The sequence below is a fragment of the Dermacentor albipictus genome, chromosome 7 (genome assembly GCF_038994185.2).
Source record: "Dermacentor albipictus isolate Rhodes 1998 colony chromosome 7, USDA_Dalb.pri_finalv2, whole genome shotgun sequence".
Classification (NCBI taxonomy): domain Eukaryota; kingdom Metazoa; phylum Arthropoda; class Arachnida; order Ixodida; family Ixodidae; genus Dermacentor; species Dermacentor albipictus.
Genome location: NC_091827.1, coordinates 21,253,902 through 21,281,085, shown reverse-complemented (window position 1 = coordinate 21,281,085; position 27,184 = coordinate 21,253,902). Strand labels below are relative to the sequence as shown.

Here is a 27,184-nt window from a genome sequence, read left to right as displayed (position 1 = left end):
TCTTTTACGCAATGCGGTCGATAAGTTCGATCCGGATCGGGCTCGATCGCAATCGAAAGTGGCCGTGTGAAAGACTGACTAGAAGTTCTGTCTCTCTCCATGCTGTGTACTTGGTCATCGTGATGCGCAGTTTCCTTGCTTGCTTCCATGATTTCAAACGGTCGCGTGTCTACCAAGACAGTTATGACAGCTTAGTTTATTATTATTATTATTTTTTGAAACTTTGACACGAGCTATCTGACCTCGTGACAGACGTCTATCCTTTCTGCCCTTCACCAAGCATATTCACCGTGTAGTTTTGCCTAAGTTTCAAAATATTCTTCAGCCCACAAAGCAGTAGCAGATTCCAGTGCCTGCAGCCCCAGGCAGGCTCTAAAACGCTATGACAAGTTATTGCCAGCAAAAAAAGCTCCTCTCAAAACTGTGTTCGTGTTGATAAAGCTACTATTGCTACTATTCTACTCAAACGCCGCGCCAAGTTTTAGTTTTGCTTTTAGCCATGCATTTAGCCAGCAGGTTTTAAAACTAATGGTGTTCTAATAATATCAAAGCAGTCAAATGCATTTGAACAAGACCGACTGTAACACGCAAGTTATTTTTGATTGGCTTTTAGCGAGTAATACGGGGCTCATTTTTCACTACAAAGCCCATGTGACCCAAGCGCGTACATCTCAAGGTCGAACCAAAATGGCAGCGCCCATGAGGGAGAGCACGCCTGCTGCTATCGCCAACTTTCGTTGGTTCACTCGCTATCGGCTTAAAGATGAGGACTCCCGTCTCAGTCGCTCGCATTCTGAGACGTCCTTACACCTCCCTGTTCACGTCGCCGGCGTTTCTTAGCGACGACAAGCGAGCCAGGGCTCTCGTGTCCACGTCGCGGTGCATCTACCGCAATCTCGCGCTCGAGCAGTGGCTCTACGAAAATGCCGCGTTTTCGCCCGACTCGCCAGGCGTGCTGCTCATGTGGTGGAACGCGCCGGCGGTGGTGATCGGGCGTCACCAGAACCCGTGGGTCGAGTGCAGCCTCAGCACGGCCGCTCGGCTCGGTGTCACCTTGGCGAGGAGAAACAGCGGCGGCGGCACGGTTTACCACGATGCCGGCAATCTCAACTGCTGCTTCATGGGCCACAAGCGCGGCTACAACCGCAAGGCAAACCTGCAGTTCATCGCCGACACGCTGAAGGCAGTCTGGGGTGTGCAGTGCACCATCAACTGCCGGGACGACGTGCTCGTCCAAAACGCCTTCAAGGTGACACGGCTCGAGTGGAAGAAGAGCTGCGATAGTCAGGTTCACCTGCGTTGCTGTAGGAAAAAAAAAAAAGTGTTTTATTACTGTAGTTAGTCCACGCTGAGCCGATGGGAGTGGAAAAGTGGAGTTGCTGAGGCCTCAAGCTGGTCTAAACAGTAGGACCGAACGGTAACAGGACAGTGTCCAGGCGAAACTAAAGTGTGTTCTCGGGATCAGGACACCAAACTCAAATAAAATACTCTATAGCGTTGTTTGCAAAAGCGAACTCTCATTTTTTAGGGAGTCAGTATAATAAACAAAGTGCAGGCCAGAAACCTCATTAGCAAAATGAATAAACTTGTTCCGTTCAGTAGCCCTTAGAAAGAAAACAATATACTTATTGGTTGCACATGTCTGAGGTTCCCAGATGTAATTGTTAATGCCCAACTGGTCATCCGTGCTCAAGCTTATGGAGCTTGTACAAAGAAGTCTCGTGTGAGTCTGTGTTCAGTTGGGAATCAGTTATCAAGGGAACAATGTTTTTGTCCTTCTACAGATATCTGGCACAGCTGCCAAGATAGGCCACCAAAAGGCATACCATCACTGCACAGTACTTGTCAATGTGAACACCACTGTGATGCATCAAGTCCTAGGAGGACGCTATGTAAGTCATCTTGCACAGTGCTAGGGAGCACATATTTTTAGGGTCATTATAAGATCGATTTGTATTTCACTGCCAATCATGTTTGCGAGTCTACATGGCAAATAATGTTGACAAGAACGATGGAAAATATGCGCTGTACAGTCTTGTCCTGTCATCTGTCGCCATGTTATTCATATGCTATTCAGTTTCATATTCGTACAGTTCTGCTCTGTTCGAGTTACCGACTTACCTGGTGTCATTTTCAGCACCCCTAGTGAACTTGTTGGTGTCTTCTTTTTCTCGTCTTATTACAGGTGAACCTCGACATAGTGAACACAGGTATATAGAAGTAAATCTAAAATGTTTCTGAACAATATCTTCCAGCAGGTAACGAATTTATGCATATAACGAACATCGGATATAAACAAGATATTTTAGTGTCGGATGAGACTCCATTAAAACCAGGTTCGACTCTACTTGTGGTTCCTCAGTCTACCTTTCATGTGCCTTTCATATCCCCTCCCCTTTGATGTGGATGAATGTTGTGCACCTTCCAGTTGCAGTTGCCAGCCTGTCTGCATCTCTTACTTATGTCTCAGCTTCAGGTAATATTTGCTAGCTTTGTTAAATGTCATGTCCAGTTAAGATGCTACAGATGTATAGCACTTTTTTTGTGCAGATGCTAATGACGTAATGTACCTCTGCAGCCTTGTAAACAGTCAAGTCTCATTTTGACGAAGCTGCATCCACTGCACATATATTCTTTATATCCGATATTCGTTTACAAGTATTCATCAGATGTGATACTGGCAAGAAACATTTTAGGTTTACTTTGTTATAACCAGTAATGCATTAAGTGGATCAACACGGCGTTCGTGTTGTCCACTTCTCCACTCTTGTGTCCTGTCTGCACACCTCACTTCTATTTTGCATAATGAATCATTATAACCATGTTCATTATATTGAGGTTCATATTATATGGTGCAGGCAACTCCCGAGAATGTTCCGATATGGCCTCTAAGCTGCTGTACTTTTATGAATTTGCAATAGAGTGTATTTGAAATGTGCTGAAAAACATTAGGCAACATCATTCTAAGCGAGGAGCAATTGTAGTACTGCCACAAAAGCTGAAATTGTAAAATGTGTGCTGGGTGATCTACGATTTTAGATCAGTGTAATACTTGAGATTAGCTGTGCACTGTAAAAGACAGCATAATATTTTTATGACCTTTCTTTCTTCTTTTACGGTTTAGAGTAACATCGAAAGCAAGGCAAGTCCAAGCGTGCGAGCATCTGTCAAGAACGTCAGAGAGCTTTGCCCTCGTCTGACTGTGGAATCCCTGTCGGCCTCGCTTGCTACCAGGTTCAACCGCCAGCATCAAGACGAAGTGACAAATGAAGCAGTGAATCATGTCAGTCACTTTGTTGATCCATTAGAAGAACACTTCCCAGGTATCGATGCCATGTGTGAAAAGCTTCAGAGCTGGAAGTGGATCTTTGGAACAACACCCAAGTTCACAATCAGTGAAAGTTTCCCTCTTCCTGCTTCACAGGCCAGCTCGTTTGATCTTGGAGATGCCTTGGGACTTAATGCGGTGATGAAAGTAGCACTGACGAGTTACCACGGCCTATTGGAGGACATACACATAGCACCGTGCCTTCACAACCAACGACTGCTGTCTGTGATATCTGACAGGATTCATGGTGTGCGGTTTTTACAGAGTGACATTGCTGAAACATTCAAGAACATTAAGGACAGCAATCCTGATAACAGTGACATAATAGAATTTCTAGGAAAGTGTTGTACCACTCTAGCTGGAAATGCCCAGAGGTGACCATTTGCCTGCATACTAGTTTATTATTTTTTTTGTTGTTGTTGTCATATGTCGACAGTCTCGTGTCACAGACGTACAGACCCGGTGGAGGTGTCCATAATTGCACTAACTTTGCCTGGGAGCACATTTGGGTCATTCATGCAATGGAGGTGGCAGTTCGGTGCACCACTCTAGCTAGAAATGTCCAGAGGCAATTTATTTACCAGTGTACTAGCCCATTTTTTAAATTGGGCTTAATATATTGTCAGAGGAAAAAAATATATTACGATAGCTTTATATAGTAGATGCGCAGACCAGTGAAGTTGCCAATAATTCTGCTACTTTCGCTGTCAAGCTCATGTGGGTCGCTCGTTAAACTTGGAGTGCCCGAACTGGGTTCCACGAGTGGCCAAAACGAATCTGACCACATCCCCTCTTAGGTGGATTATTAATTACCCCTGTTTAAATTACTAGATAATTTGTGCACTTCCCTTGTTCTCATTTTTAGGCTGTTCAATTCATTCATTTCAACAATTATCATGAGGCATTGGATAAGCACATCGGTGGGAAAAAGCATGTGTGTGTGTGGAGTTGGGAGATTTCAGAGGCACTCTGGAGGGGACAGGTGGGGCACATCGTATTATGCGTGAGTTTGCGATATGCGCTCCGGGACGCATTGGATGGCTTCGATTACCGCTGATGAAGAACACATGCAGAACGCACTACAGGCAGACATGTTTTAATTCTGTGATGTCCAAAAGTCCCCCAGGTGTAGTCAGGCATGTTGCACCCACAACTTCATTGGATAGAGGGTGCTAACTCTTGCTGTATTGTGATTACAGACTGTTGGCAGTGACAAGCATCTTATACTGTATCTTCGCACAAATCCTGAAGACATGGATGAGTGCATGGGCAGAGAATGACGATGCGGTCACAGAACTACAAAATGGGTTTCTAGCTGGCAGGCACCTAGAGGACAATCTTCTTATGTTGACTCAAACAGTGGAAGTAGCCTGCAAGAAGTCGAGAAGCCTCTATGGGTGGTTTCTGGACGTATCAAAGGCATATGACAGTGTCCCCTATGATCACCTATTTTGCACAGGATCACAGACACACGCACGCCTGAAGTATAGATTGGTCTGGTACACTGGCTGTATGCTGGCCTTTTTGCCAGATATATATTTTCTCCGTCTAGGGCGCTTTAAAATAACCCGCCTGTTACAAGGGGTTAGCCACAATTCATCATCATCATCATAGTCCGTTTATAGCACCCCAAGGCCATAAAGCTAGGGAACACCTGGCCTACAGCAACACTGACAGCAGTTACACCACATCTTCACGATGTCAAGTTTCTCACAATCTTAACATACTTTGCGTAGATCAACAAATCCGCTCAACACATGCACTTCGCCATGAAAATGGAATAAATGTCATTACTTGAACTCTAACGCATTTATATCTCTCTACAAAAGCACTGACACCTCAGCCGCTTGCGGAAACATAACTTTCTTCTTGGGATATGTTTCGTGGCTTCCTGAACTTTGCCTGCACAAATATGCGAGGCACACATATGCCTTCCTTCTTGTTTACCGTCTCACGACACACGTATTCGTTGCTCACTACTTCGTAGCCGGCGTCCAAGAACAGCCTTTCCAGAAACTGCTCTGAAAAGTAGAAGGCCCTTGTACCATCTTGGCGCACGTAGAAATTGGTGTCTATTTTGTGGCCGGGGGCAAATCTCAGCATCGCTTGGTCGAACAAGCCGTAGTCCCTGAATAGAACGAGGCCCCCGGGCTTCAGCGCTTCGTGCACGTTCCTCAGCGCTTCGCTCATTTTATCGGGTTGAATGGCGGACAGGACGAATATCATGGTGACGACGTCGACGCCTTCGCGGGGAACTTCATCGACGAGGCGCTCCTTGGTGATGTCGCACTGGAAAGCCTTGATGGCGCGCTGGTCGTACAACGAGTGCGCCTTCACGAACTGGACAGCGCGCGGAGAAAAATCGCAAGCGTATATGTAATAGCTGGTCTTTTCCTCGATGAGCGGGAATACGAAATTGCCGACACCGCAGCCGATTTCCAGTAGCACCGGTGTCCCGCTATCCGACACGTCTGAACCGCTGGCGGCGAGTTCCTCGAACTCACGCTTAGTCCAGTGTCTGTCCTTGAAGAAGCGAGTTTCGTTTCGCTTGTAGAAGAGGTCCCAGTTTTTCTGAGCTTCGGCTTCGAGCTTGAGTCTCTTGAACTCTGAAACCAAAACCGTATCCTTCGCGAGCTTGGCGGCTTCCTCTTGTGTGAGCGTCCGCGCGTGGTGGCCTTTCAACTCGCTGTTTGATGTCTCGGTCATGCTTCGCAATGGAAGAATGATTCACACTTATTCTGGAGTTGAGAGAACTGTTCTCACGTAACCAAAGAACACAATCACGCGGTGTACTGCCAGTACTACCTGATACTGCATGCGGTTGACCATTCGATTGACGTATCTCCCGTGGAGGCTGCCATATTGCTACTATCGATGCTGCTGGAGAAGCCAAAGGTAAGACTGATAGATGTCCTGTCATTTCGCAACGACAATATATATTGTCAAATTATCCAACAAACAGGTAATTTTATTTGCCTGTAAAGTGAAAGTGCTTGATATTCGCTTTGTGCAGTTTGCGCAACAAGAAGCAAAGCTTTGCGGGAAAGCATTCATAGCGATTTCACTCAGCCGTGCGGTGGTCATCTGCTGCGCTTTCTGTCAAGTTAATGTTTAGGAACGAGAAGTTTCTTCAGCTTCTGAAGCCGTAATCGGTGAGCTAACCGCTTTCACTCACAAATGCTACGTGGTAGATGCGCAAAAGCAAATGCAGCATCGCAACGCAGCATGGGAACAATTATTGCGGTTGCCGTTTGTCGAGTGTTTTGCCATGTTGACTGACACTTATCGCAGCAGCCTAGAGCTGCGAACTCCGCCGCACCGTTTTCTTTTGCGGTCGCTTTAGTGCCCAGCGGACAGAAATTCCGATTTGAGTGCGTTTTACTCAAGAAAACGTTTGCTCCATTCTATCGCGATTTGGTGAGCGCCCGCTGCTGCAATTAAACTATGCATATAGTAGAAGGAATCCGGTATTAGCGGTGTGTCTTTCGCGTCCTTGATACACTTTCGCATGCGCGCCCAATTCCCATATGGCGAGAGATTTGGGTATTTTTCTATTTCTGGCACTGCTTCAGTATTTTTCTGCTAATATTCGAAGAAGGTGCTGCTGTTGGCTTGCTTATACCAGCACGCAGAAACTGGGAACATCTTTTTAAACTTCTTGATTGCGCGTGCAGTGTTTTAAGATTCAGTTAATTGAGTTGCTCAGTCTGCTTAAGCTGCTTATGTGTGTTCTACATTGCGTACGTTTCGGTGATTTAACTCGTGCATCCTCCTTTGCTTTGCAGGACTGTCGTCTGTTCAAAAGTAAAGCAAAGGAAGTGGAGCTCATTTCATGAGTATAACCAGTGCTTTCGCTATATTAATGTCGATGTGAACATTGGCTAGCAAGAACAATGCTTCTTTGGAACATGAGGTACCGGAGTAGAGTTCTACAGATCATCTGGCTTTTGTCACTGCTTGTCGTCAGCAGTACTTTGGACAGTGAGTTTGGTGGTCACACATGTTTCTTCTCTGTGTTTTGTCCTGTGAAGTTCCTTTATTTGTTCCTTTTTTTTCGTTCGCATTATTTGGCACGTCATGTCGGTCATTCTGGAAGTTCTCGGTATGTTTAATTGTGCATGCATATGTTTGATAGGCATGTTGATTGTTGGACAAATAACTCACCCGTATCCTGGCCTTTACTAAAGTTTGTAATCAGTACAGGGTTGCACAGTTAGTACAGAAATATACGTCACATTTTAATTTTAACATAATGGATATAGGGAAAAGATATGGTTGGGTTTGGAATTGTTTGTCAGTACCCATGTGAATGAGGTTTTGGTTTTAATAACTACATATTTCCAGATAGTTCTTCGTATATAGGCTATTTTAATGCAGGAGTAAAAATTGAATAGGCAATTCGTTATAATTGTCATGGTTGCAATTGTGGCTGATTTGGCTTGCTTTTGTTTGTTTCACTATACATGTGCAAATGTCACGTAAGTGGCAATATGCTCATAAGTGCATGAATAATTTACTGTATCATGTCTAGCTAACAAAACTCTGTAGATCCATAGTAAGGCATTTCATGTTAATTGATCTGTGGTTTTTTATTGCCAGCATGCTGAATTAATGTACCCATTCTTTATTGAATGACATAGCAGTTGCTAGGTGGCTTGAAATATGTTAATGAACACATTCCACTTACGATTTTCATTCATACATTAGGGGCCATGCTTTCTAATGATTCATTTGGTTTTCCAATCTTTTCGCCTTTTGTCATTGGCTCAGACAATTACACGCCGCTGTTATCCCTGGAATCAGCCTGTGCGATGCGTAACAAAAAGAATGGAAAATAGAATGGAGCATTATAAAATGTACAATTCCTGCTTGTGATCCCAATGAATAATTTCCTTAGACTCTGTCTGTGGCTTATTAGGATGCAAATAGGTTAACTGTACTCAGTAAACCCACTTTATGTGTGTTGATACCTAGGTATTTGCCGATACCTCTCACCTTGGTATTTAAAAGCTTGTAAAGTAAGTACTTAATTTTATTTACCTGTAATTTTCAATTCCCAATCAAAGTGTTGTGAATGTGATATGAAAAAATGGCTGTGGCTTAGGTAAGGTTAAGCCCAGGATGCGAAGCATACTAGCCTTTATTTTAGTTGTTGAACCACTGTTTAGCCTGGTGAACTGCTGTTGCTTGGCTATATTTGGTTCGGCTAGACGAAGAAACAACTCATGCATTACTTCTTCGCCTTCAAGAGTGGAACGCGACAGCGTTCCCGTCAACCCGCCAAGGGGTGTAAGACAATGGGCTACAGGGCAGCGACTACGCGCCCCGCATTGGACGCGGTGAGCGTCGAGCAAAGCAGCGTTCGGCGCGGCAACGAAATGTGCGCCTGAGCAAGAGACGCACGCCTTAGAAACAGCGCGTTTCTAAGACAACACCGCATTCACTAGAGGCGCTTTTGTACCGCTTTGAAGCGTTGTACTCGTGGCTCAGTGGTAGCGTCTCCGTCCCACACTCCGGAGACCCTGGTTCGATTCCCACCCAGCCCGTCTTGCAAGAGTTGAGCCAAAGCCACTTCTCCTCTGTCGTGACGTCACGGTGTCACGTGATTTCATGGTCACCGCCGCGCCTGAGGAGCTGGGTTGAGCCCTCGTAATATGCTTCGCATAAAAATTTTGTAAACAAATATTTAAATTATGGCATTTGCACTTGGCAGACAATGACAGTGCAAGAAATTTTAACATGTTCTCTCTCTTTGTAAGCTGGAGGTTTTACTATATGTGAACCAGAGAATACAGCCAGTGCTATACTCAGAAATATTTTTCCGTATATTGACCCGAGACAGGGAGGAAAATGGGGGGGGGGCATGTACCCGTTGTGCCCCCCCCCCCCGGCTATGCAGCTGGGTACAGCGTAAAATGCAAGACAACTGCAGGCACGTAACGCATGCTCAGAGAACTTTCAATTGAAAAGAAAACATGGTGTTACTGGTGATACCTTTCATTTCTTTGAGAATATTCTTGTACGTTGCAATTAAGTTAATGCCCAGCGGTCTGGAATACCTCTTTCTATGCTTTTCTTGGTGCAAAACATATAGCTCTCCATAGTAGTGCACTCTGGTTGGTGACTGCACTTTTACTTTCCTCCCACCCACCCCTGTTGTGTATCAACTTACCCGACCCCTAGACGATCTCGAGGGTGAGGACTTGGCAGCAGAAGAGGAAGAAGATGAGGATGAATTTGGTGGTGGGGATGCCGGTGGCGGGTTCTGTCCCGACTCGCTGTTCCCGAAGCTCACGCTGCTGCGGCATGTGACTCCGCGAGGCAATGCCAGTGCGGGCCGGTTCACCAAGGTCGCGCACGCCTCGAGCCTTACGGACTGCACCAAGGCCTGCTGCGAGCAGGGCGCTTTGTGTAACCTCGTTTTCCTGCACGGCAGTTCATGCTTCCTCGTACGGTGCCACTCAGCAGCTCTGTGCCAACCTCAGCATCGTCCAAGCACCAAGTTTGACTCTAGCTTTATGGTGATAGTGCGTCCTCCGCGTAAGTCACTGCGGCAGTCACACGGACAGAGTTTGCCAAAAGTTTCGGAGCCACTGCATGCAATACTGCAGCTGTCATTCAGTGCTCCAAACACCACCTTGTACAAAAATGAACTTTGGCTGCATGAACACAGGGAAAAATTAGTAAAAAGTGTTCATATAGGGTAGCACATTTGTGTTGGGTGGAAGCATCATTTGTTACACTAGAATGTAACTTTTGAGTTCTGTGATAACAGTTTTTCGGTTATAACGTCACTGAAGACCGTTCTCAGCAGTGCTAATGGCACTTTTCACTGTCTTCGTGTTATATGTTTTCTCTGCTACTGTGTTCTATTTGTCTGGTTCCAAGAAAATCATATTAATGTTTTGAATACTATGTTGGACATTGAATGGTGGCAGCACAGTGGCTTTGAAACCTTTAGCAATGGTCTCATCTAGCCTTGGTTTGTTTGTGGGGCAGGTTGATTGCCCTGCATCCACCTTTGTCTTCATTTGCTTGGTTTGTTTGGTGTAATTCTTGAGTTTCCTGTTGCATTACATATGTGCTCACTGTTTGCAGATGAGGACTTGGTTTGTATGTTAGGCATGCCAGTGCATTCTGTTCTGTTTATCTCCATGCTGAGTTTTTATTTTCGTTTAACATTCTCTGCATACATTTCTTTATTTGAAACATATTCATGGTTGGTGTCTGGATCTGTTGAGGACATTTGTTGAGCAATTCAATGTTTTCGGTTGTCTATAGTACGCATCAGCACGTGAGATACTTGTGTGCAGAAGTGCTGATGTTTGTTGACTTGGCCCTCACGGCCTGGCAACAGGCATTTATGCCTGGCAGCTTTCTTGCTTTCCACTTGAATTTCTTCAGTTTGTGTCTTCTTCCTTGGTTACACACAGTCCAATTTGTTCAACTTCTTGCATACTTTCCTTGCGGAGTCGTGCATTATGTTGCTGGCTTTCTCGTTGTAGGCCTCCTTGTTTGGTTCCTTTGTTGTCTGGTAACTTGTGTGATCAGGCACTCGCACTTTTTTTGTTGTGTTCTGCTTCACGTGAATTGCTATTCTGTTTCCCTTTCTTTTTTCTTTTTTTTTCTTCTTTTGTGTTCAGAAGCAGGTGGCCGAAAAATTCTGTATTTCCTTTTGAATACTTGTTTGCTACTTTCTTGTGCTTTTTTTTTCTCCTTTTTTGCTGCCACATCTTTTGTTTCTGCCTGAGAGAGGTTGGCTTCATCCTTGCCATGTGTTAATTCTTTTTTAACAGTCAGCATGCAATATCTGTGTTTGCACCTCCCTTGCTTTACTTTTTTTCATGCAAATCTCTTGTTTTTCAGTAGCTGTAGGTTTTTTGAGCACTTGCAGATGTTGTTGCCTTGGTGCCCTCCCTTGATTGATTTGTTATGCGAGAACCCAGAATAGCGCAGACTTGCTTTTCTCTTCTTTCAGCGGTTTTTGTCTTACTCTCTGCTTGTCTTAGCTTTGAGTTATTGATTATACACCTAAAAGTGTTTAGTAGGTAGCACATTTACGAGATTAGTTTAAGCTTGATTTATACATGGTTCTGTGCCACTGCAGGTACCTATACTTATAACATCTTTTTCTTTTTATCTGTCTCTCTCTTGAAGAAAAAGGCTCGTCAGATTCTTCACACGAATGGACCACTCATTCAACGCCAAACTCTGATGAAGACACGTAAGCTATATATTTATTTCACTCCTGGTTCTCTTGTGGTGCTGTTTTATATATATATATATATATATATATATATATATATATATATATATATATATATATATATATATATATATATATATACGCACACACACACACACACACACACACACACACACACACACACACACACACACACACACACACATAGCATGTCGGGACCATCGTGCCACCTTGGGACCTCTCTGACCTGTGTAGCAGCTTATATTGAACGTGACTGTAAATGTCACACTTATCTTTTGTAGCGACATGCTTGACTGATATGCTTTTGGTTTTCAACATCCCTCATTTTTCTCAGATTATCTAAATCGCACGGTTGGAAAAACGGCAAAGGAAATGGGGACTCATCCGAAGGAGCGCTGAACAGCTCGAGTATACTGGTAAGGTTGCTGCCATGTTGTTCTTTGTGAACTTTTTTTGCTGCAGTGGATTGAGCCAGCTGCATGACCTGCTATGCTGGACATAAGTTTTGCATGCAAAAAGTAGTCAGCACTGCATAGGACAGGGGCACAGAAAAAAAAAAGATAGATGGACAAATTTTGTAGAGAAACCGAATGCTGGTCACAATAGTACTTGCATGTTGCTGTCGAGTATATGGCTTTCCACTCGTTTAGCCCTTTTTTTTTACTTTGAACAATTATAACTGCTTTGCAAAACACAAGATGCAGCTTCTACATCTACATGCTTGGAATCAAAAGTTCACCCTTGAACTTGTATGTATTCTAGAATGCTAATAAAAGTCAACAGGTGAGGTATAATTGGCATTGGAGATAACATGAGTGGCCTCCTCAACACTGCATAAAGTTAGCCTCGACGGTTTGAAGTCGACATGTCGCTAACGGGACAACTATGTGATGGCATGAGTGGCACATTGGCTCTCTCTACTGTTTCAAGGTGTGGCTTTGCCTGCAGCTTTCATTCTGCGAGTTAATCGATCCAGCTGCTATGGACAGCCAACTTGATATTTTTTACGAGCGTTGCAGCCTTATTTTATATAGAGTGAGCGTATGTCAGGTCGTTTTGTTAACACATTAAGGAAGAACCACAAAGAGTTTCATGCGTCACTTACACGGGTCTGGCTGGTCTAATTTCTGTATGCATGTTTTGCATGCCAACTGGAAGGTCTCTGCCAATCAAGTGGTGGTGGGGGACACTGGGCGCACGTGTGTCTACGGGATACTGCAGCAGTGTCTTAAGAACGAGGAATGTGTCACGTCTGGTCAGCGGCGGCGCACGGGCACATGCCGCTGTCGGCAGGGCTTCAGCCGGGATCCGGTTTCGGGGTCCTGCACAGAACCCCGGAACGCCTCCCTTAGCAACCAGGTACGTGAGTGTCTGCTGGGGAACTGAAGAAAAGACAGTCTTCTGAAGAAGAGCTTCCAGTGCACTGCGCTTAAATTTAGTGAGGTGGATCGGTTCATTTTCCGGTTGCTCATTTATGATGAGTCGCCTAAGCTTGTAATTGGTGAACCTGTCAGCGGTGGGTTTTCTAACTTTCTTTTTTTTCTCTGTGCACATTTGAATGCAAGGCATACCACTGCAAAATTTGGAAACAGTCTTTGAAGCATACATATCCCAGAACTTTTGGGTTACAATCCCATTTCCTGTATGTTGCTAAGTGATCAGTCAATAGCTGCCAGTTTTCACCCAGGGTTAGTGACTTGTTCAATTGTTGTGTTTCATTTGCTACTTTGTCTATTACCTAGTGTGCTCATTTTTTTGTTATGTTCTTTGAGCTATGTGCTATAGTTACAAAAACTTTCTGTGATAGGTTTGAATTTTCTCAAACTATGCACTGGCATTCATATTTGACGTGTTCAGATGTTGCAATCATCTGTTTTACAAGCTTCTATCAGAAGAGTGCCGTCTGATTGTAGTGTATTCAGTTACGTCTGTTACAATGACATTTCTCATTTTCTCGCAAGAGAGTTGTTTTCCATCAGATTTCTTGTCTATCATGCTACTGCAATCACCCAGATCTACTGCCCTGAGCAACAGTATTGAACAAAAGATTCTATGACAAATCAAATTTTCTTCTGTGCCTACAAATGTAACTTGAAATTGATGACTGCTCCTCCGATCTTGGACTTGCGGACGTTGCAGTGCACTTGACATTTCCCGTTTATGCCTCTGAATTAGGAATAAATTCAGCTTTTTCGACAAGCCGGGCAGTTCGTATACTTTTTCTCACTGGTTTTTCACCATTTGCAGGCTGTTCCCACTGCACCCCCGTTATCATCGTCCACAACAAAAGCAGCAGCTGCCGTCTCGCCAACTACGACAACACCTCTCATTGTGTCAGCCGGGGAGAACAAGGAACTTCACCTTCCTGAGAATGAAGTAGTTCTCTCGGCATATGCTCTCCAAGGAGGAGGAGATGGTGAGTCCAGTCGCAAATGTTGCTAAAGGCCTCTGCAGAAATCACCTTGAAGTTTTGCTTTCTCTAGTTATCAAACCTGCTGTATGCTTAACAAAGTTGGTTTGATAAATTCTCTAGTACATTGAAGCTTTCATAGTGAGTAACTTGAGGTGGAGCTGAGCGTTTACTGTGTTGGAGCGTGGTTCCACTTGCAAGTTCTTCAGAGCCTCACTAACTACTGAGATTGCCTCTTTGCTGGAAGAAAACATCATAGCGAATAAATAAGCAGTAGGTAATGTGTAACGTACGTAAATTAAGTTGTATAGTTAAAGTTTGCACCAGTGCTCAGACACTGGTGCTTTGACGAGCTATAAAGGCAGTTGCTTCCGTGAGCTCTGTGTTCTTGCCATAGTTCATTTGTCATGCCATTGACATAACAACTGGGAAGGCCGCTATGTGTTAATAACAAGGGCAGTTAAAGAGCATTTATTTCTTGCCCGTATTCAACCTTTCCTCACTTAGGTCAACATTTCAGGCCTATTTTTTGAGGCACCTTTCCAAATAAAGATTTTGTTTTTCGCATTAGTCATGTCATTCGTAGACAGCATGGCGATGCAGCAAATCAGTTCCTTCTGCGGAATAGCAGAATACTCTGTTGGATGAGTTGGTGCATAGTTTATCCAACGTACTGTAGAAACCAGCGAGGTGGAGGAAGTTTCATGAAATGGAAAATTGTCATCTACTTGACTATAGCACAAAGCTACAGCTGGGTTGTTGGTAGTTTTCCCTTTCAGGATGGTGGTTCAGGACTCGGACTGGTACCTGTCTTCGTACCTGGCTAAGTGTAAAATGCAGATGGCATCGATAATATGTTATTGTTGCCAGGTTTATTCATGTTTTGTGGCAGAAGAGAGGCTCGATATGCTACAAAACTGACGTAATGAATGAAGCAGGTCACTGACCACAGCCAAACAAATAGATGTTTCAAGATCTGTGTGCAGGTCTGCTTTTCACAATGTAAATGGACTTACAGTTCTTGAAAAGTCAATTTGTTTTGGCTCTGGTCTGTGATCGGCTCTTTTTAAGAGGATATCACTTGGAACGACAGAAAGCTGAGCTAGTTGGTAAGGATTCATTATGCAAACTAGAAGTGAGGCGTGCAGACAGGACACAAGAGTAGAGAAGTGGACAACACGAACGCCGACTATCAACTGAAGGGAGCACTGAGGCGAAAAATGAAAGAAGACACAAAACTCATCTGCGCATGCTCAGGAATGGTAACACCACGTGTCAATCGGGTACACGTGCTGGTCTACGTGAGAGATAACTGTTAAGACACTTAATCTCTTCCTTATGTAAAGTAATTGAAGGCTGACTCACGCACGCACTTCCACCATTATAGATATGCCATGCCTCTACCATAAGACGCGTATCTTCATTCTTATGCCTGTACAGTATCGCGCATTCATCTAACTTTGGCTTGCAGTTACAATCTCGGCAATGTAGCGAAAGATTAGAAGGCGATCCACCGGTTAACGACCTTTTATGCTCCATTAGCCTCTGATTGATACACCGTCCCGTTTGCCCTACGTAGAACTGGCCACAGCTAAGGGGAATTTGATATACCACACCCATACGACATTCTGTAAAACTGTTGTTCTTATTGTGCTTCACTGGACAAATATCTGTTCGTTTTTTACCTCTAACCTGCTCCTTTTTATTCTGTATGGCAGCGCATATCTTACCTAGCTTATTGGGAGCAGTGAAAGCAACATTAACATCATATCTACTAGCAACTTTTTTAAGCCTGTGCGACACTGAATGAATATACGGAATAGCCACTACTCTTTTTTTGCGATTACTGCTTTCTGTGATTACGTCCGTCCCCCTGGAAACCGACTTCTTTAGGCGCTCAGCTACAGTGGCCACCGCTACATTAGGATAACCTGCTTCTAATAGGCGCCGGACCTGCGCATTAAAACTGGCGCTCATTTTGTGCGTGCAGGATCTTGTGAGGGAAGACTTAAGGCACGACATGGCGATTCCGTTTTTTACTAATTTAGAATGCTTGGATTGAAAGTTTAGCAACGGCTTCGAAGATCTTGGGGAATACTGCCAACAAACATGATTTTGTTCGAATATCAAGGAAATGTCAAGGAACTGAATTACGCGTCGCTGAGGTAATTCCTTGGTAAACTTTAATCCTCCCCCATAAAGTTTAAATTGCTCACTTACTGAGGTAGCAGCCGAGTCTAATTCTTCCCTATTGCAGAAAATCAGGTAATCATCAACGTAACGAAATATCTTGATAACGCTATCACCTAAGGCTTTCTCTAAGCAGTTGTCAACCTTACTCAGGTAAATGTTGCTAAGAATAGGGGCAACCTTTGAGCCGATGCAAATGCCTGATTTCTGCAGAAAAACGCCATCTCTCCACCCAATCAGCGTCGACTTCAAGTACATTGAAAGAATTTCTAGAAAAGCTCCCGTGGAAACACCGCATCTGTCAATAAAAGCCGACTCTTGCACTTGTTCTTTAATGCACTCATTTACGGAATTTAGCAACCCGTCATGCGGCAAGGAATAATACAAGTCTTCGATATCCATACTAAAAGCTGTACAATCACCCGGATTCTCCTCTCTTAAATAGTGAACTAGCGCCTGAGAATTACGTAGGCAAAAGGGATCTGAAAAAATTAGTGAAGCTAGGCAGTTCTGTAGGTAACTAGCGACACAGACCTGCCACGTCCCTTTCTGTGACACTATAGCACGAAAAGGAATTTCTTGTTTATGGGTCTTGGCCGAGAAAAACAGTTCTAATGTGAGGGATTTAGCTTTCTTGACATTACAAACAAGCCTATCAAGATTATGTCTTGACAAGAGGTCAACCGCACATTGCTTAACTACCGAAGGCTTGAGTTTGACTGGTTGCAAATTCTTTTCTATGGCTGAAATCGCTTTTTCTGAAAACACGCCATCTGGCATAATTACGAAATAACCTTCCTTGTCAGATATTACAGGTCTAAGTTTATGCTCCACAAGGTAATCAACTAACCGTCGGACAGGGTCAGGCGTCTTAAAATGGGAATTAGATTGTTTAAGGCTAGCAATGCAATCCGAAATACAGCGTGAGCGTTCTTCTTCCGGAACGAACCTAGTAATGCAGCGCGGTAAGCTTAAAACTTCAACGGGTTTTATGTTTGGCTTAAAACAGTGCTTAGGGCCTAAAGCAAGAGATTATGTGTCTTAACAGTTATCTCTCACGTAGACAAAGCACGTGTACCCGATTGACACGTGGTGTTACCATTCCTGAGCATGCGCAGATGAGTTTTGTGTCTTCTTTCATTTTTCGCCTCAGTGCTCCCTTCAGTTGATAGTCGGCGTTCGTGTTGTCCACTTCTCTACTCTTGTGTCCTGTCTGCACGCCTCACTTCTAGTTTGCATAATGATATCACTTGGTCGAACGGTATTCCATCGAACTCTCGACAGCAAAATTAATGCTGCCACTGCACTTACCGAGACAAGATACTAAAGAGAGAAAGCGATGAGATACTTATGTATTTCATATCTTTCTTCTTAATACAGGTATTATTACTGCTTTTTGCTGAGCTAGTTGCTGTGTATTTTCTTGTAGTGTACAAAACACAACAAACTATATGAAGAGAAAAACAATAGGACAGGAAAGCGAGCATTTCTTTTTTCCTGTGCCATTAGAATGTACAATACTATTCGCGACACGTGTGCCATCTGCTCAGATATGCCTTCTTTACTCGTGAATTGCAACAATGTTCAAGAAATTTCAGATTACTGTAGCTGCATCTTGTGCAGTGCAAAGACTTTTCCAAGTGATAATCCGGTGAAAATGAACACCGACAAAATAAATGAATGACGCATGGCAGTGGGATGACAATGTTGACCCTCCCTTGCAGTGAACCAGTTTCGGTATCAGTGGACACTGGTGTCGCACCCCGATGGCGAGGAGACTGGGGTCATGCAGGACCAGAACACCCAGGCATTGAAGCTGTCACACCTGCGGGAGGGACTTTACACATTCCGTGTTGCAGTGACGGGAAACAACTCCTACGGTGAAGCCACAACCAATGTGACAGTTCTGCCACGTGAGTTGCAGAGTTTTTTGTTGTTGTTGTTGTTGTTGTTGTTTTGTTTTGTTGTGTTTTACCAGGCAATTTCCAGTGACAGCTGTTGTGAGCTCACTTACCTGCTTGTTTTCATTTTCACTACCGTCAGTCACTGGAATCCGAAAATCCGTTGCGAGAAAAATTACCAAAAAAAATTTCTCGTGTCCTGAGGATTTGAACTTATGACAGACAGATTGGCAGTCCAGGATTCTACCTGTCAGCCATTCTGCTGATGCTACAGCAGTGGGGAATCCTGGTTCGAGAGTGCGATCAAGCCAGCAGCTTGCCATGATTGGCTGATGCTTGTGCAACATCTATGTACTGGATAGAGCTTGCATCCGTGCCTTCGTGTTCTAGCAGTTCGCCTTTTCAGTTGCAGAGGCAGTCCTAAATTAAGTTTTCGTCTTCACGTAGTGACAATCATTGAGCACGTCTGCTTCATCTTCATTACTCTTTTTCTAATGCTTGGCTTCTTCTCAAGTTTTCTGAATGGCGTGGACATCGTCTTTTTTTTCTTCGAGGCTGAATATGAAATATGAATTTGACAAAAGCTGAATGAATCCAGCAATAAGAAGTAAAAGGGTTGTTTTGGTTGAGATGAGCAGCTAAGTCCAGATAGGTAAGAGGAGGAAGAAAAGCCAAGTCTTTCGACTTCATCATCGTGTATGCAACTTTCACGAACAAATACGACTCACACTTATTTTACTTCTTGAAATGAGCTTGCTGACTTGTGCCTGCGAGTGTTCGCTACAACCAACATCGCACAAAACAGTCTAGGCTTACAGCGCATTAGATTTCACAAACTATCGCATCACAACACTCTGCATTACGGGCAGAACAAATTCTTTGAATGCAACTCGTTCATGTTCTGGCAGAAAGTAAACACTTTCGGTGCAACTCTTTCAGTTTACTAGTCTGTAAAGGAAAGGTCTTAAAGTTTTGTGTGCATCATACACTGCTGAGTTGGCTTTTTGGCAGTATCCTATTGTATTCATTAAGGATTGCCTTATCATTTCATTGAGCTAATTTGCAAAACTTTTTATGTTAGCAGACTATTTCTATGTATATGACACATTACTATTAGTTGATACCAAGGTCTCTTGTTTTTAAACATGCTCTTGTTCTCAATTTGAACTTTGGCTTTCTTTTGCAAATGAAGTCTCTGTGAGTGTTGGCTTCACATGAATTCCAGCAAATTCTTTTTGTGCAGCAAAACGAATCAACAAACCTCCTGTGGCCATCATTCAGCCGGACAATGTCACTGTCAAGCTTCCCAGCAAGGACACTGTCTTGGATGGCTCATGTAAGTACTTAGACAACATTAACAGTTTCCAAACTCTGCATTCTTCAACTGATGGAGGATAGTACGTGTTGGACAGAACAGGCTGTACACGGGTTTTCACCTTGTGTGGCAAAGTCTCACTAGTGATAGCTGTGTCACGGTCTCCATTAGCTGTCATTATTGCTACCTCCTAGTGCTTGTTTGTTGTCTAGTACTTAACGATGAACAAGACATGCCAGTTGCCATCTTCTTTAAACTTCTGGCTCCTTGCTTTATCAACAACATTTATGAAGAGTTTCCTCTATGCCCCCAGGGTAGTTTCCCTGAAACTGTGGTCTTTCAGACCCCCAACAGTTCTTGGAGAGATTAGCAGCATTTGCGGGGCTGCTTTAATTTAGTGATGCCCATTGGTGAGCATTGCCTATTGAAAGATTAATTGAGAAGACTGGAGAGTCACTTGTGATGACCTCTCTGCTTAACTTCTATCTGTATAGCCAGCATTCTTCAGCCCCAAAGCAGCAAGCCTGCAAACAGCACCACATGGTGGGAATAACTAGCAATTATTGTAAACCATAACTGTATCTACCATCAGGCTTTTAAAGAACGCCATGATGCTGTAGTTCGTGCAATAATTATAAGTGTGTGATAATGGCTGCCTTGTCTAGTCATTGTGGCATTGCCGACAATCGTCTCATTGACAAAGCTGCCTAATCTGCCCCATGAAAATGCGCAGTTCATACTTATTCCATTATCACATGTATACATAACGAAAGAGCTTTACCTAATTGTACATCACATCTACATTCTTGAACACTTCGTAGAATTTCACTTATTGCTTGTGCAATGTTGATGACTCACTTTCCCTTCAATTACCAGCAGGCGTCTTGTGCAAGGTAACAGTGTTGTGTTGCATATGGCAGGGATTAGGTAGCCTTCGTTAATTCATATTTCTTCCTGATTTGAATGGCAGGTTCCTCCATGTGTGAGCATTGCAGATCTACACAGGTCGTAGAAACCATGTTGTCACTACCTCTGCTTCAACATCCAACGTCAGTCTCTTCATTCAGAGTGCATTAAGCTCACTGGGTGCCCAGCTCTGCATATACGCCGAGTACACTGTCTCACTAATAATCATACATAAATATTCAGCATATGCAAACTTCTTCTTCCCCCAAGAATATTCAAGAATGAAATGAATTACTGTAAGAAAGTGGCTGACAGGGGAAATGTAGATGTGTTAATTAAAACGTTCAACTGTTTAGTTGTGTATTTTTGTTTTTCAGTGCTTGTGTCCTTACTGTTCCCATTGTATTGTATACATTTTCTGCATGTTTACACCTGCTTGGACTCAAGTGACTCTGCGGTATTCATAGATAGAATAAAACTACCTCAGTGCTGTGCCTACATTAATGGCATTTTGAATATTGACAGACTTGAGAAATTGCTTATACAGATGCTGTAACTTTTACTGCGAGAGTAAGTTTGATTTCCCTTGCCCTTCTCTTATTTCTGTCTCCAATGCTTCTTCGCAGTGCAGGGTTGCCAACAAAATTGCCTGTCTTGTTAACCTGTCTTTCGTCGCTTTCTTTCTCTCCACATTTACCTACATCACTGAGGGCAAAAATGCGTAAAGGGAGAAAGCAGAGCTGACATACTAAGCATGGAATTTTGTCTTTAACCCTCTGAGGGTTAATTTTTTTTGCCAAATCTGACCCCCTCCTCCCCAGGATCGATTTTTTTTATTGCAAATATAAAATCTTCACAGTTATCTATTTCAAAAAGAATGAGCTTGAAAAATAACAAAGTTTTAGTTACCATGAATTGACAAAAAGTATTTTTCGTAGCTAAATATGCATTGTTTTTTCGTGAATACAGATGTGCTTGTATAAATACTTATAATTAAAACAAAAAAGTAGATACAATGGAATAGATATATTCCGAATCGACACTTAGGGCAGTAGTCTGCATCAAAGGAATTGCCGCTCAACTAACTTGCAGAAGAGCAACCAGCACGTGTGTCAATTGTGTAATCAAACTGTGTATGTGAGTGCACGCAAGAAAACTTGATAGTTGTGCGCCTGTCGGAAAAGACCAAACGAGACAGAAACTTGCAGTAATCCTTCATCCCATTGCCAACGAGGGGCAATCAGATTTTGCAAATCTCAAGAAAAAAAACGCAGGTAGGGTAGCATCGTCTGTATACGGTGCCACATTTGTATGTACCAGCGCCACCTGTGAATGGATGTAATCACACCCCTGCGATCAATAAACAAGCAAGCATCTTGTACTGACCTTTTGAGAGATATGAAACCCAGATATCAGTTTTTTCCAGTGCAACCAACAAACAGCCCAGCGAGGCTCAACCAAAAATAACGGCCACATGCCCACGCACATGCGGATGTACGAGCGGTTGGGGACGTGCCAGTTTAAGAAAACCAAAAGGCTACTGATTGGGGAAGAAAAAAAAAGTCTTTGTATCTACTATTCACACAGGGTGGCAGCACCTGCTGGGCAACAGAGAGTTAAAAGATTGGCACATTTTCGAAACATACAGACGGCCTCATAAATGTACAGCACCGACCGCTTGGGAGTTGCTCGCGGTGCTGCATGTTTACATCTTTTACCATCAGAGGTTAATTCAAAATGACATCAGCAACCTCAGTCCATTGTGTGCTTCTCACCACTAACAGCTGTCTGTGGCTGGCTAATCTCGCATGTATATAATTGAGCAATGCATAGTGCGCACATAATGTACAATCCTTGAAGCTACAAATATGACAAACGTTGCCGGCATATTCTTCCTTGCGTAACGTAACCATGAAAACAGTAATAAAAGAACCATACTCAAGGAGCTTCGCAAACAACCTGTGAGAACAGAGCCAAGTTCTCTATGTGCCTTTATGACAGTTGAAAGTATGAGTCAGTGTGCTAAGGGCTGCCATTCTACAGCCAAGATAGAAGACTATTAACTACAATATTAATTGCTATGATTAAAACCCAATTTTTGCATGGCCAACAAATGGACCGTGTAGTTCAAAAGTGCTCTTGGCACATGTGTGACAACCACCTCATTTTCTGTCTTGTTTCAGTGTTGCGTACGAAGACCACTTAGGGTTTCAATTTTTCACAGCTTTTACGCTAGCTCTCTAAGCACTTTGATGACTATGACAAAGATACGTTGGTGTATTTGTGCTTGGCAATCTCTTCGATGCTTGGAATGGGGGAGTGCTTACATGATGCCTACCGACTGGTATTGAAAAACTGGTGTCATGACATGATGATTACTGAACAAGTCTTATTTGTCAGGCTTATGTGTGTGTGTTTTTCTTGGGTTCTACTTGTTCTACAAGAATTTTAATGTTCTTGTGCAGTCAGCACAGATGACGACAAAATAGTGCAGTACCACTGGGAACCCGTGACTATTCCGATTGGCTACAGTCCCAAGCTGAACGACACTCCAACAGTCCAGCTGAAAGACCTCATTCCCGGATTCTACCAGTTTATGTATGCACCTGTTTTTTTCTACCTAGAAGCTAAGGGAGCAATCAATGAGAGTGCAATCTACGCTTTACTTCTTTAAAAAAAAATGTTGACTTAGAGTTAGTTCAGCAGTTCTTGTGTAGGAATGAACGTGAAGATGGTACATCATGTGAACCACAAGGAGCTTACATTGTCATATTCGATAATAACATTAAAGAGAAAGGGATAGGACTAAACAGTTGCTTTAACATGAGTGTTTCATGTTACTGTAAAAGTCCCTCTCTGTTCTTTACTTTTGAAGGCAACTGCATGTTGTAAGTATTGTACATTCTGATAACTTTTATGTGAAAGCTTGAATTGCTTTAACTAGAGGTTCTTATTCTTTTTTGTTTTTCCATAGGCTCAAGGTGACAGACTCTGATGGTGTCACAAACACTACCAGTGCAAATGTGACTGTGCTAAAAGGTATGTCATATTTCTGAGCAGGCATGAGTACCATGTGTTGTCCTACTTGTTTGTTCTTGTGGCTAGACCCTGACGGTTCTAGTGATCTATGACATGTTCTGATGTGAAAGAAGCAGGAAACAAAAGGCTCGTTAACTGGGGGAACAATACTGACAGCAGTCAGTATGATGACGAAAACAGTACAAGTGAATTAGTGTATGTGTGTCAAATAAGATTTTTCATAGAGAAGTTTTCAGATGGTAACACTGTGAACCAGTTAGGGAACTTTCCTGAACTGTTGATTTTTCTCTTAGGCCTCTGCGGGGTGATTTTGAAAAGCGATGGTGTGAGGTTTATAAATGCTAGAGTGAAAAATAGGTGTTATGACAAGTATTATAATCATAAAAACAAGTATTAGTAAATTGCTCTCCTACAGTACCAAACCAGCATATTAACTCTTGTTGGTTGTTAATGCACATGTTAGAAAGTGAAAGTGTGCAGTCCAATTGTATTAATTTTGCAGTGTCTTACTATAAAAGCCTGTGCTATTGTCGAGCAAGACTGCTTTTACTGTAAAGTCAACTTAGCTCTCTCTCTCTCTCTATCTCTCTCTCTCTCTCGCGCACACACGCACGCATGGTAACAAAGTTGCTAACGTTGTTTAAGGTGACCTGTTATATGCACATGGGCAGCTAAATCTTCCAAAGTCAAACCATAGTATCCCATTAGGTTTTGTACTTTGAACAGCAACACATGTTGGTGCCTGCTGCTTTTTATTGTAAGTACACCTCTTTTTTCTTAAATAGTATTAATGTTACAATGTTAAGAAACAAATTATTAATTGCAGAGATGGACTACCCTCCAACGGCCAATGCTGGACCACAGTCTGTTGTCTACATGCCCAATAATGAAGTGACGCTGAATGGTAACCTGAGCACTGATGACAAGGGCATCAAGAGCTGGGAATGGACAAAAAGCCCTGACACAGACAAGCACGTTGACATGGAGGTATGTTCCTCCTGCAGTTAGCTTCCTTGAGTTTTCCTCGACTCACTATAGTTTGTTTACGGAGTGGACTGTTAAACTTAGCCATAAAATAAGTGCTTTGTGATTCCTGTGTTTCTTTTTGTGGATAATTATCACTTTTTTGAGCTCAACTGTTGAAGGAGTTAAGCTCTGAGCATCCACTACGTATAGATTAAAAATTTGCTGGAGTTCCAGACGAGGTAAACAGCAGTGTTGTATACGGGGGCTGTCTGGATGCTGCAGGAAGCAGCTTCTGATGTCATCTCTTGCTTTCTTTTATAGTTACCATTCTTTGATTTTAGACTTCTTCTTTTGGAAAAGTACATGCCCTTTATTGATATCGTAGCAAATTAAAAACTAATGTCTCTGATGAACCTAAAATTGAATCGCCTTGTTAGGTAAAGTTCGTACACTTACGATTTTTGGCAACTTGAAGACTGGCACTACATTTGACGCTGCCATCATGCAGGTCTGTTGCAAAGTCCTCCTTGTATCATCAGCATGCGCAGGCAGATAATATGCTGATAAATTTTGTGTCATTGGTGTTATGAGGTTTTCTAGCACACTTGGATGTTCAAGGATGCTTGAACATCAAAAGAGAAAACCTGCACTGAAACTGTACCCAGCTCGCACCATGCACATGGCACCAAATGGTGGATGCCGTGTTGATGTTATTTGGGATTCTCTTTCTAGTAGCACTTCACGCAGGATAAAAATTACGGGAAGTGTAGGTGTCGTAGTTCGCATTGCTTATCATTCAGCCCCCAATGGATGCGCAGCTGCAAAAATGCATAATTCAGTGACAAAGTTTCTAAAACTCTGCTTTCCATTCACTACCTACTTGAAATGCCAGGGAGTTACCAACTTGGGAGCGGTTGCTTATAATTATAAGCTCAGCCACCTCGCAGGACAATGGCCGTTACAAGATTATCATAAGATTGTTCACTAAGGTTGCATAGGAAATCAACACACTTATCTAGTCTTTCACTACAGCATGACAATAATGCAAACTTGCCGAGCTATGACAGAGCAGGGGCTAACAAAACTTGCCAAATGGAAGAATTGAATGCCCTGTACAGCAAGAGGGTCACTAAGGCGTCATTCCAGAAAACCCACACCCCCACGATGGTTGAACGATCACAGTGCCAGGTTTCTCTCGGGTACACTCGCATGGAAACTGTGCCTTAAAAGGGCGCCTGGCTCTTAATGTCAAAAGTGAAAATGCATGCCTTAAACGTTTCCCATGTTGTTAGACTGGCACGGTTGCTGCTGCTGCTGCTGTTTGCGCTTTTAATTTACTTGCGGTGTGCGCAGGGAACCACCAGCCCATACCTGCACCTGTCGAACATGGAAGTGGGCGTGTACAAGTTCCTTCTGAAGGTCACCGACACGGCCGATCAGACTGCAACAGCCGAGGTGCACGTGTTTGTCAAGCCAGCTTCCAACCAAGCCCCGACAGCCGACGCTGGCAAGGACGTCCGTGTCTCGCTGCCCATCGATAAGCCGCTTGTGCTGGACGGCAGCCACAGCTCGGACGACGTGGGCATCACATCGTGGCATTGGAGCCAGATTCAGTAAGGCCATATTTTGGGATTTTCAGCCAGTGTTCTTGTGGCTGTTGACTGTCTGCCTTCTTTATGGGGTAACATAAAAAAGAAAAAATGAGTACTTCTTAGGCATTCGTACAGCAAAGAAACAAGTCAGCTACAAGCAGCTTATGATGGGTTCTGAAGTGCCAGACAGTGCAGCAATATGAGGACAGGTTGGAAGGGAAGCAACGAGAGTGGTTGTTGGGTGCCACAACCTAGCTAATCTATGCCAGGACACCCAAGGCACAGGATGCAAGATGAGCTGCGAACAAATAACATCTCATCACTTGTGTTGCCTCGTCTTGCTGTGCTGCCTTGCAGTTGAGAAGCCATGCAGCACCAACTAGCCCCAATGTCCCGCACTGCTCACACTGTGGTTTTCCCTCTCTTCTTATGGTTCCCACTGCGTGAGGATCATTAAGCTCAGTTCTCGTTAACGTTTGTACAGCTTAATGCAACACCACGCATTTGCTTCAAGTTACACCTGAGTGTCTCTCTTGCTGAATATACTACTATGTAACATCAGCGTTTCTCCTTTTTTTTTCCTATTGTGCCACCCACCAGCATTTTATTTGCATTTGCAATTTGTAATTGCGAGCATGAATAATTTTAATATTCAAAGGTGATTTCCAGCTCTTCATCTGGTTTTCTTGCATGCTTCCATGTGTGCCTTTCCTTCGAAATGACTGTTCCTTGCTTTTTTTCCCCGTATGTTCATCATTTTATAACATTACATTTATCGCCAGTGCTCAAGGTTGAAAAGTGTGGCGGTTTGAGCGAGTTGGTGTGTCCTGACTTCATATATGCAGCGCACGTAAAAATGAGGACCAAAAGAAGACAGACGGAGACACACGTACCGTTATGTGCGACTGTTTCTCTCTCTTTGTCCTTGTTTTTTTTTTTCATGCGCTTTGTTTATGAAGTCAGCGCTTTGAAAAGCTTCATCTAAAGGGATGCAAAGAGGAAAGTTAATCTGTAATCAGCAAGTTATCTTTCTGAAATAGCGAAATGGCCACTCTTACTCTGAGAAGAGTCGGAGGCAAAATATTGGTGGCAATGATGCCCAGAAGTTTCCACGCCATTTCGCCAAAACATTATGGATTTTTACAGTATCTGCTAAGAGGTAGCAATTAGTTCTGTATCACTAAAGAAGTGCATTGCATTTTGAAAGGAACCGAAGACATTACCTAGCACATTTTGAGAACTTTTCCTATGCCGAAACAGCTAAAATAAAAAAGTATACTTCTAAATCTGTTGTGCCCCTGTGACATATG

The 27,184-nt window shown here is 43.3% G+C and overlaps 3 protein-coding genes across 6 annotated transcripts in view; 2 read left to right on the top strand and 1 right to left on the bottom strand.

Moving 5' to 3' along the window:
- The first annotated feature begins 205 nt into the window (after positions 1–205).
- Lipt1 (Lipoyltransferase 1) lies at positions 206–5,133 on the top strand. Of its 2 annotated transcripts, none has more exons than XM_065426193.1 (3): positions 206–1,288; positions 1,785–1,892; positions 3,125–5,133. In XM_065426193.1, exons 1-3 carry the CDS (start codon positions 764–766, stop codon positions 3,704–3,706), a joined length of 1,215 nt encoding a protein of 404 aa, XP_065282265.1. In that variant the 5' UTR covers positions 206–763; the 3' UTR covers positions 3,707–5,133. The 2 variants fall into 2 exon arrangements, with proteins under 2 accessions (XP_065282265.1, XP_065282266.1); XM_065426194.2 differs by having other exon boundaries at positions 565–1,249.
- LOC135897548 (tRNA N(3)-cytidine methyltransferase METTL6) lies at positions 4,409–6,203 on the bottom strand. Its single transcript, XM_065426196.1, has one exon. It carries the CDS (start codon positions 6,032–6,034, stop codon positions 5,168–5,170), a length of 867 nt encoding a protein of 288 aa, XP_065282268.1. The 5' UTR covers positions 6,035–6,203; the 3' UTR covers positions 4,409–5,167.
- A 161-nt stretch (positions 6,204–6,364) lies between these two features.
- Positions 6,365–27,184, top strand: part of LOC135897545 (dyslexia-associated protein KIAA0319-like protein) — a 35,425-nt gene continuing 14,605 nt past the window's right edge. The window contains exons 1-13 of one of the 3 annotated variants that reach the window (XM_065426189.1): positions 6,365–6,480; positions 7,114–7,309; positions 9,512–9,868; positions 11,486–11,552; positions 11,890–11,971; positions 12,714–12,914; positions 13,803–13,971; positions 17,880–18,068; positions 19,300–19,392; positions 22,743–22,875; positions 23,252–23,316; positions 24,143–24,303; positions 25,636–25,895. In XM_065426189.1, coding sequence (XP_065282261.1) covers positions 7,222–7,309; positions 9,512–9,868; positions 11,486–11,552; positions 11,890–11,971; positions 12,714–12,914; positions 13,803–13,971; positions 17,880–18,068; positions 19,300–19,392; positions 22,743–22,875; positions 23,252–23,316; positions 24,143–24,303; positions 25,636–25,895 — 1,865 coding nt within the window. In that variant the 5' untranslated portion in view covers positions 6,365–6,480; positions 7,114–7,221. Of the gene's footprint in view, positions 6,481–6,509; positions 6,746–7,113; positions 7,310–9,511; positions 9,869–11,485; positions 11,553–11,889; positions 11,972–12,713; positions 12,915–13,802; positions 13,972–17,879; positions 18,069–19,299; positions 19,393–22,742; positions 22,876–23,251; positions 23,317–24,142; positions 24,304–25,635; positions 25,896–27,184 lie in introns of those variants that run through there. The other 2 variants (XM_065426191.1, XM_065426192.1) reach the window with 2 other exon arrangements.